The 19,683-nt window shown below is 23.5% G+C and overlaps 4 protein-coding genes and 1 non-coding gene across 5 annotated transcripts; 4 read left to right on the top strand and 1 right to left on the bottom strand.

The window, feature by feature from the left end:
* The first annotated feature begins 8 nt into the window (after positions 1–8).
* Positions 9–172, top strand: PCHAS_1430750. Its single transcript, XR_001678643.1, has one exon. It is a non-coding gene; the product is annotated as a U1 spliceosomal RNA (small nuclear RNA).
* A 3,456-nt stretch (positions 173–3,628) lies between these two features.
* PCHAS_1430700 (bromodomain protein 2, putative) lies at positions 3,629–6,532 on the top strand (the record flags this gene model as incomplete). Its single annotated transcript, XM_733869.2, has 1 exon — positions 3,629–6,532. The coding sequence occupies one exon, from the start codon at positions 3,629–3,631 to the stop codon at positions 6,530–6,532; it is 2,904 nt and encodes a 967-aa protein (XP_738962.2).
* Positions 6,533–8,144: 1,612 nt separating this feature from the next.
* PCHAS_1430600 (succinate dehydrogenase [ubiquinone] iron-sulfur subunit, mitochondrial, putative) lies at positions 8,145–9,110 on the bottom strand (the record flags this gene model as incomplete). The annotated part of the gene is made up of 1 exon (XM_738402.1): positions 8,145–9,110. One exon carries the CDS (start codon positions 9,108–9,110, stop codon positions 8,145–8,147), a length of 966 nt encoding a protein of 321 aa, XP_743495.1.
* Positions 9,111–12,533: 3,423 nt separating this feature from the next.
* Positions 12,534–16,271, top strand: PCHAS_1430500 (eukaryotic translation initiation factor 3 subunit A, putative; the record flags this gene model as incomplete). Its single annotated transcript, XM_738602.2, has 1 exon — positions 12,534–16,271. One exon carries the CDS (start codon positions 12,534–12,536, stop codon positions 16,269–16,271), a length of 3,738 nt encoding a protein of 1,245 aa, XP_743695.2.
* A 1,189-nt stretch (positions 16,272–17,460) lies between these two features.
* PCHAS_1430400 (SND2 domain-containing protein, putative) lies at positions 17,461–18,369 on the top strand (the record flags this gene model as incomplete). The annotated part of the gene is made up of 4 exons (XM_016799673.1): positions 17,461–17,544; positions 17,683–17,825; positions 17,954–18,101; positions 18,289–18,369. The coding sequence occupies 4 exons, from the start codon at positions 17,461–17,463 to the stop codon at positions 18,367–18,369; spliced, it is 456 nt and encodes a 151-aa protein (XP_016654930.1).
* Positions 18,370–19,683: the final 1,314 nt, after the last annotated feature.

The raw sequence follows: 19,683 nt of genomic DNA, 5'->3' as shown, positions 1-19,683 counted from the left end.
TTAAAGTTTAACTTACCTGGCTGGCGTTTGGGGTAGCTCACGAATTACCCTGACGTAGTTCGGAGCAGAGCATTGCACTCAGCTGACTGTGATGGACTATAGACTTTCCACATGGAAGGTGTTAACAGCAAAATTTTTGCCCGTGGCTTATTTCATATTATGAATATGCCATTAACAATTTTAAATTATCAATTTTTTACTCACTAATAAAATTTAGGTAATATTGCTAAATGCAAATAATATATTTCCGTTTTTTTTTTATGCTATATCGCAAAAATAGCATGATAATGTAATATTAAAATTTATATAATTTATTATGGTATATTTTATATATGGAAAAAATATTACAGTTTCATTTTTCTCTTATTTTTCTCTTATTTTCCATTTATTTTAATAATTCATGCACAATCTTATAATTAAACTCCCATTATAATTATAATAAATTCAATAAAAGAAAAATAAACATTTTTTATAATTAAAATTCTTTATTTTATGCATATAGGTTATATGCCATGTTATGTAACATTTTAAATCGTTAAAATATGTTTTAAAATTGATATTTTTATTATATATGTTAGTAGCACCTAGTATAATATATATATGTATGGATCTATAGGGTTATTCTACATTATATAAATTGCTAATAGTGTAAAAAAAATCAAAAAAATGTAGGGCATGATATATTTGATTAAAAGAAAAGGATCGGTATCGTGGTAAATAATTTTGGCTTTTTTATTCAAAGGCTTTTAAAGCTTTAACCTTAATGATCATTATTCACAAACTTAATATAGTTTGTTACTTCATATTTATAATTATGTGTGTCTATATATCGAAATGAACGGCACAAAAAATATTACAGGTATTCAAATATTATCATCGCTAAACATTTCGTCTTATAATAATGCACATAAATAATATTTCTCTTATAAATAAAATGACACAATGAAAATATTATATATTTATTATGAAATAATACTATAATATCTTTTTATCATTATTTTACTTAATTTTTCTACGCTATTTATATACAAATTAAATTAATTATATATAATTAATGCATTAAAAGCTAATCCTACGAATCTTATTCAATGTTGCACATTCGTCTTTTTATAGCCATGATTAAAGAGTAAATATTTTGATTAATATATTGGAATTGTTTATATGTATGAAAACAATAATTTACTAATATATTTTATTTTGAAAAATTCACGATTTCTTATGCAAAATAATATAACACTAAAAGAATGTGAATATTTTTCGTTATCCTTTTAGCATTACATGTATATATTTTTATTTTTACAAACTCCTTAAGCTAAAAGACAAAAAATACTGTATATATTTAAGAAAATATTTTTCTATACATTGATCTTAATAAAACGAACTTAAAAAAGTATATACATGATAATGGTATTATACAATCATACCTACGTTGCGTAAAAAAACTGAGGCGTATATCATATGAAAATTATTAAGCAAATAAGATTAATATCTTGATATAGGAAAGTATATATGCATATATATAGCAAATATATTTGTGAGCAAATAATTTATAAGAAAAATGCATGCTATGCATGATGTGGTTTCACGATTAGCGAATAAATAAAAAAAATATTTACCATTTGAATATTATGTTCTTATAATATACAGCATCTGGGGAAATGCAATAAAAAACCCTTAAAAAAATTATTTCATTTTTGTATATAAGTATAAAAAATAGCATACATATATTACAGAGGACGAGGAGTAAATATATATATACATGAGTATATGCCAAGTAGCTGACAACTTAATAATGTTGCTATCAATGATTTTAATTACAAATAGATTTATTCTTTTTTTTTATGTATAAATATATAAAAATAATTATTTTATTCCCTTTATTATTTACCTAAATATATAAGAACCTATTATATGCAACCATCGAACGATAAAATAAATAATAAAAAAATTATAGTTGTATTAATGATTTATTTTGATACCTTTGTCATCACAACCAATACTTTAAAAGAAATTTTATTAAACAAAAAATCCAAAAAATTAAAAAGGTATTGCAAAAATTGTATACTTACAACATGTATTTATTTTACAAGAATTAAAATGCAATTTAATTTTAATTTATCCTTAAACAAATGATTGCAAAAAATAATAAGTACCTATATTATATCAATAATTAAATATAAAAGGATATATATAATATTTTATTATTTTTTATATATTACATGCATATTTAATAGTTTTTCAAAGTACTTATAAATTTTAAAATAATATAAAGACGATAAATTTATGAAAAAGGTATTGATTCGTTAAATATATACATATAATATATTTTTTATTCATAAAATTTAAAAATTATATGAAAAAAAATAATGGTGTTGTCACAATATTCTTCTATAATACGTAATAAAATATTATATTTTAACAACAAATTTTTTTTATATTGCATGCCCCTTTTTATTATTTTATTATAATATCGTTCTTGAAAAAATAAAAAATAATATACGCATACATAAATAAGTATACAAAAAAATAGGCAGATAAAAATATAAAAAATACTAATAATAAAAAAAAAAATACAGCAAATATACGTATAAAAAAATATAACCATTATAAGAATTATTATTTACTTTAAAATTATTATATATTTAAAAATATATTGAGAAATAATAAAATAAATATATATTATCAAAAAATGAATATGTATTTATAATACATAAATGGCTTTTTACCCGAAACTAAGGCAATATATATATTTTTTATGTAGCACATAAATAATAATAAAAAAACAATATAAAATAAGTACTATAAACAAAATATACGTAATTTCTTTATATGTACAATAAATTATTGCAAAATATTGTACTCGTATAAATATAACGGAACAATATTTTTATACTTATAGAGAAATTCATTATTTATGTGTAGTACTGAAGAGTCTATTTAAAAGTATAATAGTATATACATTCATTTTTATAGATATTATATTAATGAATATATATAATATGTACATAAAAATATAATGAGCACTTAAAAAATATTGCCGGGAAATTAGTAAAATAATATATTAAAAAATATAATTAAAAATATTAAAAACAAATAAAAATACTAATAAGAATAAAATTAATAATTTTTTAAAAATAATTATTAAGAAAAAGTAAAAAAAAACATTAAAAAAAAATATAAATATTCGTTATAATTATTGTGTATAAAACGAGCCAATGATATTATTTGGATAATTATATTGATATTTTGGGATACCATTTAATTAAAAATTTTTAATTTTTTGAATACAGAACAGAAGAATATTGGTCTAATATATATAATTTATGATATGCAATTAGTTTCAGAGAATTGCTATAAGCCAATAAATTATATATAATCTAGAGAACAGACGATAAAATAATACATTGAAAACACGAAAGAAAAAATAAGCTATATATAAAAAGTAATATTGAAGATAAAAAAAAAAATAAAAAAGATTTATTTCAAACAGAAACAGTAATAATAATAATGATAATGTTATGAGATTAGTGATATTACCAAAAAATTGAAAAAATAAAAACCATTTTATTTGTGTTTTCTTTTATTTTGTGTAGATGGTAAAACAATAGTAAGCAATAATGCAAATAAAATGAAAGAATCAAATAATGAGGAAGCAAGTGCTTTAATAACTGAAAATGAAAAAAGTGAACATAATGAGAATCGTGTGGGGATAACCAATGACGATATGATGGATAACAGTAGTGGTAATATAAGTGATGGAAATATAAAAGAGTTTAACTCTAAAAATAGTAATGTTAATAATAATTATTTAAATAACGAAGATAATGATAATAATAATCAATGTAATAATAATTTATTAAATACAATGAGTGATGAATTTACTATTAATAATAAAGAATTATATAATAGTAACAGTGATATATATTTAGATTATAAAAATCAAAAAGTGACAAATGTAAGTTTAAATGATGAATCATTTTTAAAAAATGTCGATAATATGCGAACCTTTGAAAGAGGTATAGTATATTTATCGGAAGAAGAATATGTATATATGTCAAATAAAATAAAATTATTAGGATTTCGATTTATTGAAATTCCCTGTGCAAAACCAAAAACAGAAAAAAGAAATACATTTAGTGCTATATCAAAAAGGCATTTAAATGAAATAAAAAATTTACACTGCTCATTATCAAATAATATATATGATGCAGGTAAAAGAAAGTCAAAAATATCATACGATAAATTTTATTCAAAAGATGAATTTAGTAGTAGTACAGCTACTAAAGAAAATGTAAACGATATACACAAATATAATGATAATAATAATAACAGCACCGTTAGTAGTATCGATCATGTTATTGGCGGCAAAGCAAATGCGAATATGGGAGGGAAAAAAAAATTCCCAAGTAATAGCTTATCAAATGTTAATGTAAAATCGAGTGATAATATAAACTATGGCCATAATAATAGGAGTCATAGTACGCTAAAAAAAGGTGAAACATGGGATGCTGATAGAAACAATAATAACAAATTAAATAACAGTAGTAATGTTAGCACTTCTAATAAAGGAAAGGGAAAGCTTTCTAAATGCACTAGCATGGGTAATGGTAAGAGACAAATGAGCTCTTCTTTCACAGGAGGAAAAGAACCACTAAAAAAGAAAGCAAAACATAATAGTTATTATGAAGATAACAATACTATAGATGAATATGAAGAACATCGAAGAACATATAGGAAAAGAATTTATAAATGTCAAAATGCTTGGAAAAATAATTGTTTTAAAATAATACATAAATTAAAAAAAAAAGAAATGAGTTGCTGGTTTTTAAAACCAGTAAATCCAGAATTAGATGGAATACCAAACTATTTTAATATTATAAAAAATCCAATGGATTTTGAAACAATAGAAAATAAATTATTGAATGATAAATATAATAGCCCTTTTCAATGGCAACAAGATGTTAGACAAATTTTTTATAATGCATTTACATATCACAAAGTTAAAAATTGTGTGTGGAATGATGCTTATAAATTAGCAAAAGAATTTGATCGATTACTTAACGAAGAAAATAAAATGAAAAATATACATATAGAATATACTAGAAGCACAAACTCAGTACTATTTGATATGAAAAAATATAATGAAATTTTAATTAATAAAAATAATAATTATGATAGTGATAGTAGTACTTACAGTAGTGACTATAGTAGTGATGATGGAGATGTAAGCTCAGATTATGTAACAAGTAATAATAAAAAAGGTAACATTCATAATAAAATGAATCGAAATAATAATTATAAAAAAAGAGGAAGTACAGCAATAGGTGGAATGAATAATAGTAGTTTATCCATAAATAATTTATCATCAGGTAGCCAAATGTACTCTCACAATAAAAAGGGATTATCTGTGGATCTAGCAGATCATAAAATGCATAGATCAAGTAAAATGGGGTCAAATGATATCGATGCGATTAAAAATATTCGTGATGGTAAATTTATGGGAAATAAAAAAGATAAATTGCTCGGTAAATATGACAATAATAATTTAAATAGTAATAATAGCAATACGAGTTGTTACAATAATAGCAATTCTATTGATTTTGAACCCCCAAGTATGGGAACAATACCTGAGCCTCCAGGTATTCAAAAAATTGGAATCAACGACAAAGGGTTAAATAATTATCAAGTTAATCTTCTTTTTAAAAACCTGAGAAGATTAGCACCTAACCAAAGACGAGCAGCATTAGAAATTATACAAGACGATTTAGGAATATTAGCAGAAAATCATATGTTTGATAGATTTTTTACATTTGATACAGAGTTATTATCTATTGAAAAACAAAAAAGAATATTTTTATATATAAATCATATGGGAAGAATTAATTTGGAGCAATATAAAGCTTCACGAATTTCTTCTGAACATATGCCTAATTGTAATAATAATATGTCTAGAGGAAAAATGATGATGCAAATGAAAAATGGTAATAATAAAAATTATATGAACAGTAATAATAATGGTGGGCATTATGATAAAAGACGAGGAAATAGATATATATCATCGTCTTCTAATTCATCTGACACATCATCATCTAATTCATCAGACTCATCTACGTTTTCAACGTCAAGCGATGATAGTGAATCGGATAGTGAGTCAGACATGGATTTTGATTCCTATGATAATAAAAAAAAAAAATTAAAAGGACAATTTTCAAATGATAAAAAAAAAGAAATCACAAATAAATTTTTTGATAGCAAAAGAAAATCATTGCCACAATATAAACCTGTTGATGAAAAAAAAAAAAGTTTAGAAATTCGACAAGATGTAATGGGAATACATGCTGATTTTTTAGGATCAATGGATACCCCAAAAAATCAGAAAAAAAATATAAAAAAAAATCATAAAAACTCAGGTACTGCTTGGCCAGAATGGAAAGGTCAAGTCATTCAACAAGCTATTCTCACACAACGCCAAACGAATGTCCCCATAAATAAGAAGGAATTAATAGCTGAAGGTTATGATGCAAAAATTTAGATAACTTTGGTGTTGAATAAAGAAAATGGAATGAAGCAATATATTTTTATTATTTGATTTTTTAGAGCCTTTGAAATGTGTTTATGCATATGCCAGCTAACAATTACGAGCACAAATGCATATTTGCATTATATGCATATAAATCCACGTGTTATTTAGTGCTGCAAATTCAATTTTATATGTTATATACCTAATTTTTTGAAATATATTAGAGGGTATATAATTATTTATTTGGATTTAATTTATAATTCTATGAAAGCAACAGGGCATATACATTAAAATGAATTGCTAATATAAATAGGCATGGAAATTGTTCAACTATATTAGTAATATATAACAAGCCAAATGATTGATGGAAAGAGAAGGAGAAATTAATGAAAACATTGGACATGCATATATATGCAAGAAAAACAAAATATTTAGTGCTTTTTTGATAAAGCATTCAAAATGGAAGTGAAGAGGAAAGATTATTGCTGTTACAGCTTTTTGGTGGTTTATTATATATATGCATATATATGCAATATATAAAAATTAATCGCCAAAAAAATAAAAATGAATAGCAATAGCAGTAGTAACTCGTGTGCAAAATAACTACTAATGAGTTTAAGGGGCAATTTCATAAAAGAGTATATAAAATATATTTTCTGATAACGAGCTAACGTAATAATGGACAAAATAATAATTATTTGAATAATGACTATTGTATATACTGTGAATAATATGAGCCCATGCTATAAAAATATTAGCACATTGGTATTATTTAAAAACAAGGTATATGAATTCTATGTATGTTTATTATATACTTCTTATTTTTTCAACTTAATAATTTTTGTAGTTATATATATAGGTATATATTTTTTTTATGTGTATCACATTCTTCTTATCTCAAAACGATGTTTTAGTAATTTTATGAATAAAAAAGCAATGATGATTTTTTTAATTATATTTCTTTTAGTTATATATATATATTATATATATAACCATGTATTAACACCAAACGAATGTATGAACAGACAATCGAATGAACTAATTAATGCATGTGTGTGTATATGTATTTGTTTTATTTACTTGCTTATTGATTTGTTTGCCTACTTAAAATAAACATTTTAAAAAAAATATTGTAAAGAAATATAAGTATTTTGCTTACTTAATGTTTGCAAGCTCAATTTTATCTTTTTGTTTTTTTTTAACGTAAAGGAGATAAAAAAACGTTAAAAAAAATAGTCAGCATGTTATTATAAATGCAAACCTATTGTAAACAAGAAAAAGTCTTATTTTCTAAATAACCAAAAAAGATATAAGCAAAATTAATAGGTAAAAATTTTGTTTTAAAAATTGTAAGAACAAATTGTAAAGAAAAAATAGTAAAAACATATAACAAACTATTCTAACAAACTTCGAAAAAGCTTCTAAGATGAACGCATGAATATGCACGCATATGTATATATGTGCAAACCATTTTATGATTATTCATATATAATAGAAACAATTTTGGGGGGAAATAAAACAATTAAAAAACACAACACAAATCTCACTGATAATTTAACAGCGATATGAATTTACAGATATATATTTTTTAGTATATAATAAATATCCATGAAGAGTTTTCCTCTTATTTTTCTTTGTCAATTGATTTTTCTTCGTTTTCCATTTTGTCTTTGATGTAATTGGCATGAGCTTTTATATTATCTTTAGAAAAATTTTCTTGTACTAGCTCCTTCATGTGCTTTATAGCTTTTGCTGGGTCTAAACCTTTAGGGCAGCATACTGAGCAATTCATTATTCCATGACATCTATATAATTTCATGGTATCATTCATATCCATTAAGCGTTCTTGCGTATATTCATCTCTTGTATCAACTATCCAACGATATGCTTGCATTAATGTAGCTGGCCCAAGATAATATTCAGGGTTCCACCAATAAGATGGGCATGATGTTGAGCAAGATGCACACATAATGCATTCATATAGTCCATCCAATTTTTTTCGATCTTCAATAGATTGATAAAATTCTTTTTGACCTTTTTCTTTTTTTGTTTTTCTTTTTAACCATGGATCAATTGATTTATATTGATTATAAAAATTCGTTAAATCTGCCACTAAATCTTTCATTATATATAAATTTGGGAGTGGGTGTATTTCTGTTATTTCATTTTTATTTTTATTAACTTCTGTTAAACAAGCCAATCCATTTTTCCCATTTATATTCATTGCACAACTTCCACATATACCTTCTCTGCAACTCCTTCTAAAGGATAATGTTGAATCAATTTCGTCTTTAATTTTTATTAATACGTCTAACACCATTGGACCACAATTATCTATATCGACTTCAAATGTCTGCATTCTAGGTCTCTTGTTGTTTTGTGAATCATATCGAAATATTGAAAACCTTTTTAATTCATTTTTTTGAGCTTGATCAGATTTATCATTAACATATCTATTTATGTTTATAGCATTGCTAGCTGTTGAATTATTGTCACTAGAGAAAAATTTTACTTTTTTGTTATTTATATTATTCCATACCCTCTTATTTAATAAGCCCATTATATATCTTAATTCATTTGGTTTTCCCATTTTCGTTTTTTTTTTATTTTTTTATATTTAAAAATGTATATCCCATCAATATTAACATATTCCCATATGTCTTTCGTACACATATAAGTTTATAATTATACGTTTTATAATTATTGTGTCTGTTTATCTTGTTTTTGAGTGTTTAAAAATTGTATAAACACTCATATGTTTGCATATTTTTTTTTAAAACATTTATATTAATTAAAGAAAAAAGGGAGAGCATAGCCCTCAAATATGTTTGCAATTAATGTAATATCAATTTATAAGAATATGAAAAAACACAACTATTAACATTTAATCTTACACAAATATATATCTACATATATACTCTCAGTTTTTGGATATTGATGTCTGCTTCCTATTTATGCATATAAATGTGCATGCTTTATAGTACCAATGGATTTGTGCTTGAAACTATTGAGAATGCTCAATTTTGTCAAATATATTCAAAACAATCCATTATAATTATATATGTATTTATTGGGGTTTATAAAATATTTTTTTAATGTCATTTAAATTTAAATCATGTCTCCTTTTTAATTGTAAATTTTTAATACGAACTTATTAAAAAAAATGGAAAATAAATATAAATAAAATAGTACACATAACACACAATAATTTTTGAAAAATACCAATTAAGTTTTAAAATCAGAACAAAACAAATAAATAAAATACATTATACAATTTTTTTTGTAATTATATTGTTACCTTTTAAATTTTTTTTAAAAATCCACTACAGCTGTTACAAACACTTAAAAGTACACGAATGAAATTGATATATGCGTTATTCTTAAGATTTGGTTGCTTATAAGCATATATTTTATTCTAAATAAAATATTTAAAATACACACAAATAATCATATTAAAACTGGACTTTGCTTTTTAAGTGTAAACTTATGATAATCATTGAGATATGTATAACGTAAGAATATTAAGAGCGTAATGATAATGATATATATGTAATATAATAGTAATATAGTTAATGTTATTTTATTCTCAATTTATTAATACACGTACCCAAACTTATTTTAATATAACAAGAATGATTAAAATATAATTGCACTACATATGTGCATACTATTAAGATTTGTTTGTTTATTGATATTTTAAGTTATTACTTATTTAAGCGTTTGCTACAAACTATGATTTTAATATAGGTCTCTTTATTTATATATTTTCCATCAAAAAAACCACATATGCTATACAGGCCTAATATTATTTTTTATGATTGTATCATTAAACAAAGGAGGAAAATATGTACTAAAAATCATTTTACTACACCTTATATACATACCGAATTATTGCCAGTTAAATATATTAACATTTTCCATTTTTTTGTTTTTTTTTTTATCACAATAACCCTTTTTTCCTTTTAATATAGTTATTTTCCAATAATAGTGTTAAAAATATGTTAAAGAAATATGCAAGCATAGGAAATTATTTCTATAAATTATTTTTATACATTTTTTGTGTAGATTAACCATTAAAAAGTTTTAATAAATATATATTATGTACTGTACTTTATGTTGTTCACAAAATGATATAGAATATTTTTTTATCGAAATTTAACACCCCTGCCAAAACCAGGCCACCATCACATTGCTTATTCTTAACAATGTCCAACAAAATAAAAAAGGAAATAATAATTGTAAAGAAATGGTTTTTCACGAAAACTGGTTATTACTTTTAACCCACTGTGCAATATTATAAAAAATATATAATTTAACATATATATTTATAAGGTTAAAAAATAATATTAATTAATATAGAGCTATTTTGTTTAAATAAAAGGTACACTGTTATGGAAATGCTGATAATAAAAAATATACGAAATAGCTTTTTTCATTTCAAAAATTGTTTATGTAGTTATAAGAAAATATAATTTTATATTATTATATTTTTTTATAATATATATTTCAAAAAAATGCAATGCGGAAAATTGAAATAATATGCGTAACTCCTTAAATTTGTTGGTAAAAAAATATAAGGAAATATAATATTATATATATAATACATACTAGTACACTTATGAGATATTATAATAATATTTATTTATTCCGGTTAGTGCTTAAATGCTACAAATACGATGATGGTATATATGCAACACTAAATTGCTTTTTATATTTGGCTATATATATATTATTGAAAATATATCCATATTTTTTACTGGGCTGGTATAGATTCATAATGCTGAAAAAAAATTATATATGCTCTGGGGTCACTACATACATAAGAATATATATACTTCAAATATACATATATTTTTCCGCAAGCATACTACTAATATATATAAGCAATATGTATAGTATATAGTAAATATGTAAATTAAAACACGTATATAATTACATGCACATATCTTAATAAATAATTTAATATATATAAATTATATATTGTTATAGGAAAAAAAAAACAGAAAATTGTATTACATGTATAATAATATATATGTAGAATGAATTGTGGAATATTTTAGATTTATAAAATCCTTCTGGGTTATATTAATATTTAATGATAATTTTTTTTAACAATATAATATAAATATATAATTCATATAAAAATATATTTATAAGATATATATAATATGTAAATTATGGATATATGAAATACATTTATATATATACATTATTTAACTTTTATATGTATTTATAAAGAAATTAAAAAATATATAAATTAACGAATAATAAAAAAATATTAATAAGCAATTTTCCATGCATAAGTATAATATATATTTGTGTATGTTACATGAAGAAGAAAATGCACAAATTACTAAGTAATAGTAAAGAAAAAAAAACATTCCTAATAGAAACAATTATTGCTTGTATATTATAGGTATATTATTTGTGTTCTATTTTTCTATAAGTACATAAGCGTGTATATAAATTTACATACTCATATTTACATTACTTAACTATGTAGAAATGTACAAGCAAAAGGCATTGTCAATGCTGTATATTATTAAATCATGAAATGCAATTTTTAAAGTATAAGAAATACATACCATTTCTTTGCATGAATATATATTAGTGTGGTTTAACTGTAAAAATAGAAATATTTATATGATAAAAAAATTAATATAAATTTTTATTTGCATATACGATAATACATGTATATTGTATACACAGATGTATGATTTATTATAATATATAGTATCCTTGTTGGGTCATAAGCATTTTATTTATTTTAATTTTTTATAACGACTACATCGTTTTACAAATAGAAAAGAAATCGCATTTATATACATATATATATGTACATGCGATTGCTGAGCTGATACATATGAAACTCCTCAGCATTCATACGTATGAAGTGTAAATTTTAACAAACATAAAATATATATGCATATAGAGATATACATGTGTATATATTTGCATACTAGAAATTCAAATATTTTTTGCAAATTTAATTAAATAGAAAAAAAAGAAAATTATGCAAACATTTCAAAAGCCGGAAAATGCTCTTAAAAGAGCAGAGGAATTGCAGTTTATTGGGCAAAATGAAGACGCTCTTCAAATTTTACATGCTGCTATTGGGCATAGAACTTTTAGGTTACAAGGATGGCATGTTTTGCAAGAACAAATTATGTTACGATATATCGAATTTTGTTTATATTTAGAAAAATTAAGTTTAGTAAAAGATGGTTTGCATCAATATAGAATTATATGCCAACATGGTAATATAGCATCTCTTGGAAAAGTCATTACTGATTTTCGAGATAAAGCAGAAGAGAAGGTTCGATTAGCTAAAGAGAATATGAATATTAATAAAGATAAGATAGAGCAAGAAGAAAGTAATGTAGATTTTACAGAAAAAATTTTAATGAATTCTTTAGATATGGAAATAACTGGAAAATATGAACGAAAATTACAAAATGCTTATAAAATATGTATGGAAACATATAAGATGATTTTAGAAATATTAAGAGCTACTCCTAAATTAGAAAAGGCATATCATGATACTGCTAAAAAAGCTTTATTATTTTGCAAAGAAAATAAAAGATTAACAGAATTCAAAAAATTGAGTGATCTTTTAAGAAATCACTATAACTTAATTTTAAGAGGAAAGCATAAACCTGAATATCAATCTCTTTTAAAAATTGAATACCATTTAGAAACAAAAATAATGCAACTTGAAACTGCTTGTGAACTTGGCATGTGGAAAGAAGCATCAAATATAGCAGAAGATATTTATAATCTTAATATGCATGAATATTTTTATAAAACATTAAAATCTGGAGCTATGGAATCAGATATGAACAATGTTGATCAAAATGATTCCAAAAAAAAGAATTCTGATAAAGATGAAGAAAAAGATGCAAACGAAGCAACTACCAGTGGTGGTGTTGCAGCGGCATCAGCAATTGCTAGCCAAAATAAACAGAAGGAAAATTTAAAAAAATGGATTGCAACTTTTTACGAAAAAATGGCTGATATTTTATTTGTTTATGAAAGTGAATTATTTCATGGTTTGGCATGGCTAAAATATTGTTTCCATATATTAAATTATGGAATAGATATTTCTGAAGAAAGGAAAAAATTTATATGCACAAAAGCAGTGCTTGCTGTTCTGTCAATACCTCGTATTGGAAACAAAAAGAATGAAGAATATGCAAAGATTTTCGAAGCACATAAAAAAATGTCTCAATTGTTAGGACATACAAGTGTTCCAGTAAAGGAATCATTGAAAAATGGATTAAAAGTAAGAAACATATTAAACTATGCAGATGAGAATGCACAAAAATTATATTCTTTAGTAGAAAATAAATTTACACCTTTAAGCCTGTGTTTAGAATGCGAAGTATTATTAAAAGAGTTAGAAAAAACTGAACATAATATATATATTAATAAAATAAAAGAAGTAATTTTTCATAAATTAATATTACAATTATCAAAAGTATATAATTATATATCTATTGATTATTTTATTGAAAATATATGCTCTGAACATTTTATATCATGGAATGATGCTGAAACAATGTTAGTCGATTTAGTATATCAAAAAGAGTTAGAAATGAGAATCGACTTAACAAAAAGAGCTATATATTTTGGTGATAAAGAAAATATAAATCGTAGTAAATTAATAAAAGATTCACTTATAAATATGTACAATGAATTATATAATGGGTTACGAATGATTAATGAATCCATAAGTATAGAAAATGAAGTAGAAAATACCAATACAAAACTATTAAACTATGAACATGAATTTAATTTATTAGATAAAGGAAATAAACATATAGGCAATTATGCTACTGCAGATATTGAGGATATTGTAGAAAATGAGATTATTGAAGACAAACCAATAGAAGATGAAAAAATATTAAAAAAAATATATGATAAAATAGATGAAGAACATCACAAGTTACAACTTCTAAGCGAAGAACATAATAAAAAACGAAAGGAAATGTTAAGAAAACAAAAAGAACAAGAACAAGCTCAATTAAAAATAAGAATGGAAAAGAGATTATTAGAAGAAAAATTAGAAAAGGAAAAAAGAGAAGAATTAGCGAAAAAAGGAGAAAAACTTAGAATAAAAGAAGAAAAAATAAAGAAAAAATCAGAAGCTGCAGAACAAATGCTTAAAGAAATTAAAAAATTATGTACTAATAGTACTAGTAAAATATTAATGAAAGGAAAATATCTTGATGAAATTACTATTGAAGATATATTAAATGGATATGTCGATTTTGAAGATATTGAAGAAGTACAAGGAAAAATCCGATTAAATGAGAGAAATGAAATTATAAAAATTAGAAAAGCCGAAGCCAAAAAAGTTGATCATTATTTCAGAGCCTTAAGACAAGTAGAACTTAGTCATATGAATAAATGGATAGCATTAATTTTCCAAGAAGATACTGAAATTTTATTACAAGAACAAAAAGCAGTTGAAGAAGAGAAAAAAGCCGATTTTGAAGCTGCACTTAAAGAAAAAGAAGAATACATGAAATTTTCTAATGACATTGAAGAATTTACTAAAACAGAAATGCAACAAAGGGTAATAGAATTTGAAAAAGATCTAAAAGAACAAAAAGAACGTTTACATAAATTATTAAAAGAAGAAAAAATACAAAGAGCTAGAGATAGAAGAGAGCAACATATCAGAAAATTAAAAGCAGAAGAAGAAAGAAAAAGAAGAGAAGAAGAAGAAGAGAGGTTAAGAAAGGAAGAAATTGAAAGGAAAAAAAAAGAAGAAGCTCATAAAAAAAAACTCGACGAAATCAGTAGAATACAAAGAGAAAGAGACCTAGAAATCGAACAACAATTATTGAAACAAAATGAAGAATCCAGAAGCGGTGATAAATCTTTGAGGAAATCATCCGCCGATGATGAATTCACATGGAGAAGACATGAAACAGGTGCTTCTCAATATGACGATGATAATCATAAAAGGCATCATGAAAATAATGATGACCATTATAGAGATACTTCTGAAAGAAGAGATAGAAAAGGCTGGTCCGGAAGAGATAGAGATAGAGATCGAGAAAGAGAAAGAGACAGGGACAGAGATAGAGAACGCGATAGGGATAGAGACCGAGAACGTGATAGGGATAGAGATCGAGATAGAAAATACAGAAGAGAAAAAGAATATAGAAGAGATAGATCAAAGGATAGAGAAAGAGACAGAGATAGAGAAAGAGATAGAGATAGAGAAAGGGACAGAGAAAGAGATAGAGATAGGGAACGAGACAGAGGAAGAGATAGAGATAGAGAAAGGGACAGAGAAAGAGATAGAGATAGAGAACGAGACAGAGGAAGAGAAAGGGATAGAGAAAGAGATAGAGAAAGAGACAGAGAAAGAGATAGAGGTAGAGAGAGTAGAAGAGATACTAGAAGAAGTGAAAATGATCGAGAAAAAAAAAGAGATAAAGATGATTATACTCCAAATAATAGTGATAATGAAAAGGAAAGAAATGCTTGGAATTTACGAAATGGTGACGGTGGTATTGAATCGGATGAAAATAAAAAAAACCATGTAGAAGGCGATGATAATGGAAACAATTTGAAAGGAAGTAAAAGAGATGGAGAAAAACATAAGGATAGTGAAAATACCAGCAATGATAAACGAGAAGAAAAAAGTGATGAAAAGGGACAAGGATCCGATGGAGGAAATTTTACAGTTTTTACCAAAAAAAAAAAAAACTTTTTAAAATATTTTACTAAAACATAAAAAATGAAAACAAATATTTAGGTAGCGTTTACAATATGTAGAAATATTTATTCCATCATATATAACGCAAATAAACATATTTATAAATTATATTTTTTTCTTCTTTCTCTCCTATTCAACTACTTAATACCATATGTGATATAATGTTTGTAAAAAATAATGAATATCTTTTTATGTTTGAAGCATTTAAAGTATATATACTTTATATCATTAACAAATTTGCACATGGTTTTGCATTACTATGTTAAATAAAGCCTTATTTTTCTGGGATGGAAAAATAAATACAAGCACATATATGTTCCTATCACGTTGCCATAATTTGGTATACATTTATCAAACTCTTACACATACCTTAGTTTAATGATTATTAAGCCTATTCAATACATTAAATAGATACTATATATAGCGAGTACAAGTAAATCAGGGGATAGTTTAAGTGAAGTTGTTATGCTGGTGCAAGTTATGCAAAACTTTACATTGTTCTTATATCAAAATTTTATAAAAATGTCCATTTCATATACATATATATATATTCGTGTCCACTATATACATATTTATGTACAAGTTTTATATGCATATTAATATGCTATGCATAATATACTGCTTGCATATTAAATTTTTATTTTTTAATAAAGATTTTTTATACATATTTTAAACTTAGATAAAAAAAACAAATAAAAAATATATAATTCCATAATAATATTAGCTAAATAATTATTCTTAAACTAGAACCATAGCATTGTATTTTGAGATACAACTTTATTACACACGTATAAATTATGCAACAAATTATAAGAAATTATTTTAATATAATTCTTAATTATATTATTAAAAATTTAATAAAATTATATTTTAATGAATTTTAAGTTTTTTAATATAAAATACCATTTAATTTTGTTATTATTATTTTTTTTATAACACAGCGTCTTGGAACAGATATTGAAAATGGTATCGTAAATTTTTTTTTTATTTATTTTTCCCTATATACATTTTTAGATTTAATGATATTATTTTTATATTAAATTAATTTAAATGGATAAAAATAAAGTTTTGTCACCGTTTCTTTTTCTTTTGCTTAATAATAAATTGTAATAACTTAGAGGTTAAACACTTAAGTCATTTTTGTTTAAGAAGTCATATAAAATTGAAAAGGAAAAGAACGAGGAAGAGATAACGAAAGAAGGAAAAAATGGCAGGCCAATCTGAAAAAAAGCGATTAAAAAAGGCAGCCAATTTTATTGTTTATGCCTATCCATTTTTTAGCATTTTTTCGGTAATTATAAAATATATAAAGATGAAATTAAACGTGTGATTAATAAATGTTATGCTAATAATGCATAGATAGTGATATGATAACTTGCTACTTTACCTTACATATAAGAGATACATATATATATTTTTTTTTTTGCAGTTAATTTATATTATCTTTGCCTATTTCTTCAAATATGATTTAATTACAAGAAATATATTTTTTTTGCATTGTTTGCTATTTTTTTGTTACTATTACTCAATCAAGAATATACATTATGGCATAACCAACGGACTAAATTTTACGTTAGTTTACATATAAGATAATAATAATTAAAATAAATGAATAAAACAAAAGTTATAATCATATAATATACATACATTCCATTCTTTTATTTATCTGATTTCGTTAATCTTTTTTTTCTTAATTGCAGATATTATACTGATGTTCTGATTTTGTCTTTTGTGATAAATATAGGATTATTTTTCTCTTTTAAATTTTTCTACATATACATAATTGTCCCGATATATGCAACATTTAAGTTTATAAATTTTATTGTAAAATTCTTTTTGGGCTCACCGGTAAGTTATATAGTTGTATATTGGAATTGCAAAAGATATAATGTGTGTTACAATATATTTTTCTCTTTATTTACATTCCCATAAATGAATTTCATGTATATTTAATTATATTACCCTTATTGACCACTTTTAAATATATATTTATATATACATACATACATATGTGCTTAATTTATCCCCTTTTAAGATGAGTGCCCTCGCCCCTCCCGAAAATGCTGAGCAGGCCGAAAAGAAAAAACAGAAAATCGTATATAAGAAAGTTTACTAAAATACGAGATTTTTAAGTATATATTTCATGACAAATAAAATTATATGTTTGATCACATAAGTTTTATATAAATAATTGCGTAAAAATAATGCAAGGCTATTTTTAGAAATATATACGTTGTGTGCGATATAGATAGACATAACAAATAAAATTTTTTTATGTTTTATATATTGATTTATTTTATTTAATGAGCTTTATACATAATATTTATTAATATTTATATTGAAAGAAAAAAAAACATGTTATATTTACAATTATGTTATTTGTTTTATGTTTAAATATGCATATCATAAGTCATTCCATATTTATGGGCAAACTTTAATAAATTTAAATAATAAAATAGTATATAATAAACATATCCTCAAAGATATCACAACCTTGAAAATGATTACAGTCAATATTATGGCTCGTTTTTTAAATATAATATATGTTCGCTTATTATAATCACTAGCGATGTTGATAAATTAATAGAGACAGACGATACCACATACAAGCCCCCACATATAGAGGAGCTTATACAATAAAAAACTTATAGAATAATAGAAATACAAATAAAAAAAATGTACATGAAATTGCATGAACTTTGCTTATTTTCATACGTTTTCTGCATTCTCCTCAAGTCTCACACATACAAATATTTTTATCGGAAAGAAAATTCTATACCCCATACATAGAATTTATAACATATACTAATGTCAGGAAACAAAAAGATAAAAAAAAGTTTAAATAATATATGCATAGTGTATAGATTTATATATTACAACTCCATATATACAACTATCAAATGCCCTATTCCCATTGTTACCTTTTTAATAATATAATTGTCTCTTTCCCCATTATTTTAAATTTGTATTATTTTTTTTTGCCACAATAAGCAAGTTGTGAAAAAGAAGACCTAATTGTCAAGTAGACAAAACTGACTGCTTATTTAATATATGCATTTATGATCATTCTCTATTATTAATAGTATATCGAAATATACTTATATAAAACAAAAATATTGCATATTATATAATTTATTTGAACAAAATATATTTAATTACATTGACCAAATGTGATTGGAAAAAAAAACATATAAATAAAGCGTTATATAATAATATAAAAAAAGGAATTGCTTAATATTTTTCATATGATTTTAGTATTATTTAGGTTACATTTTTGTAGGACATATAAATTAATATACCCTTTTTACGTAATAAATAATAATATGTAAATATATAAATTGACATATAGTTGTAGATATATAAATATATGGCTAATGAAAATAGGACAAAAATTTTATCATGATATTAGCGTAATTAGTTATATACACAT

This window comes from Plasmodium chabaudi (genome assembly GCF_900002335.3).
Source record: "Plasmodium chabaudi chabaudi strain AS genome assembly, chromosome: 14".
Lineage (NCBI taxonomy): Eukaryota > Apicomplexa > Aconoidasida > Haemosporida > Plasmodiidae > Plasmodium > Plasmodium chabaudi.
The sequence above is the reverse complement of the archived record's forward strand: the minus strand, read 5'-3'. Positions and strand labels throughout refer to the sequence as shown.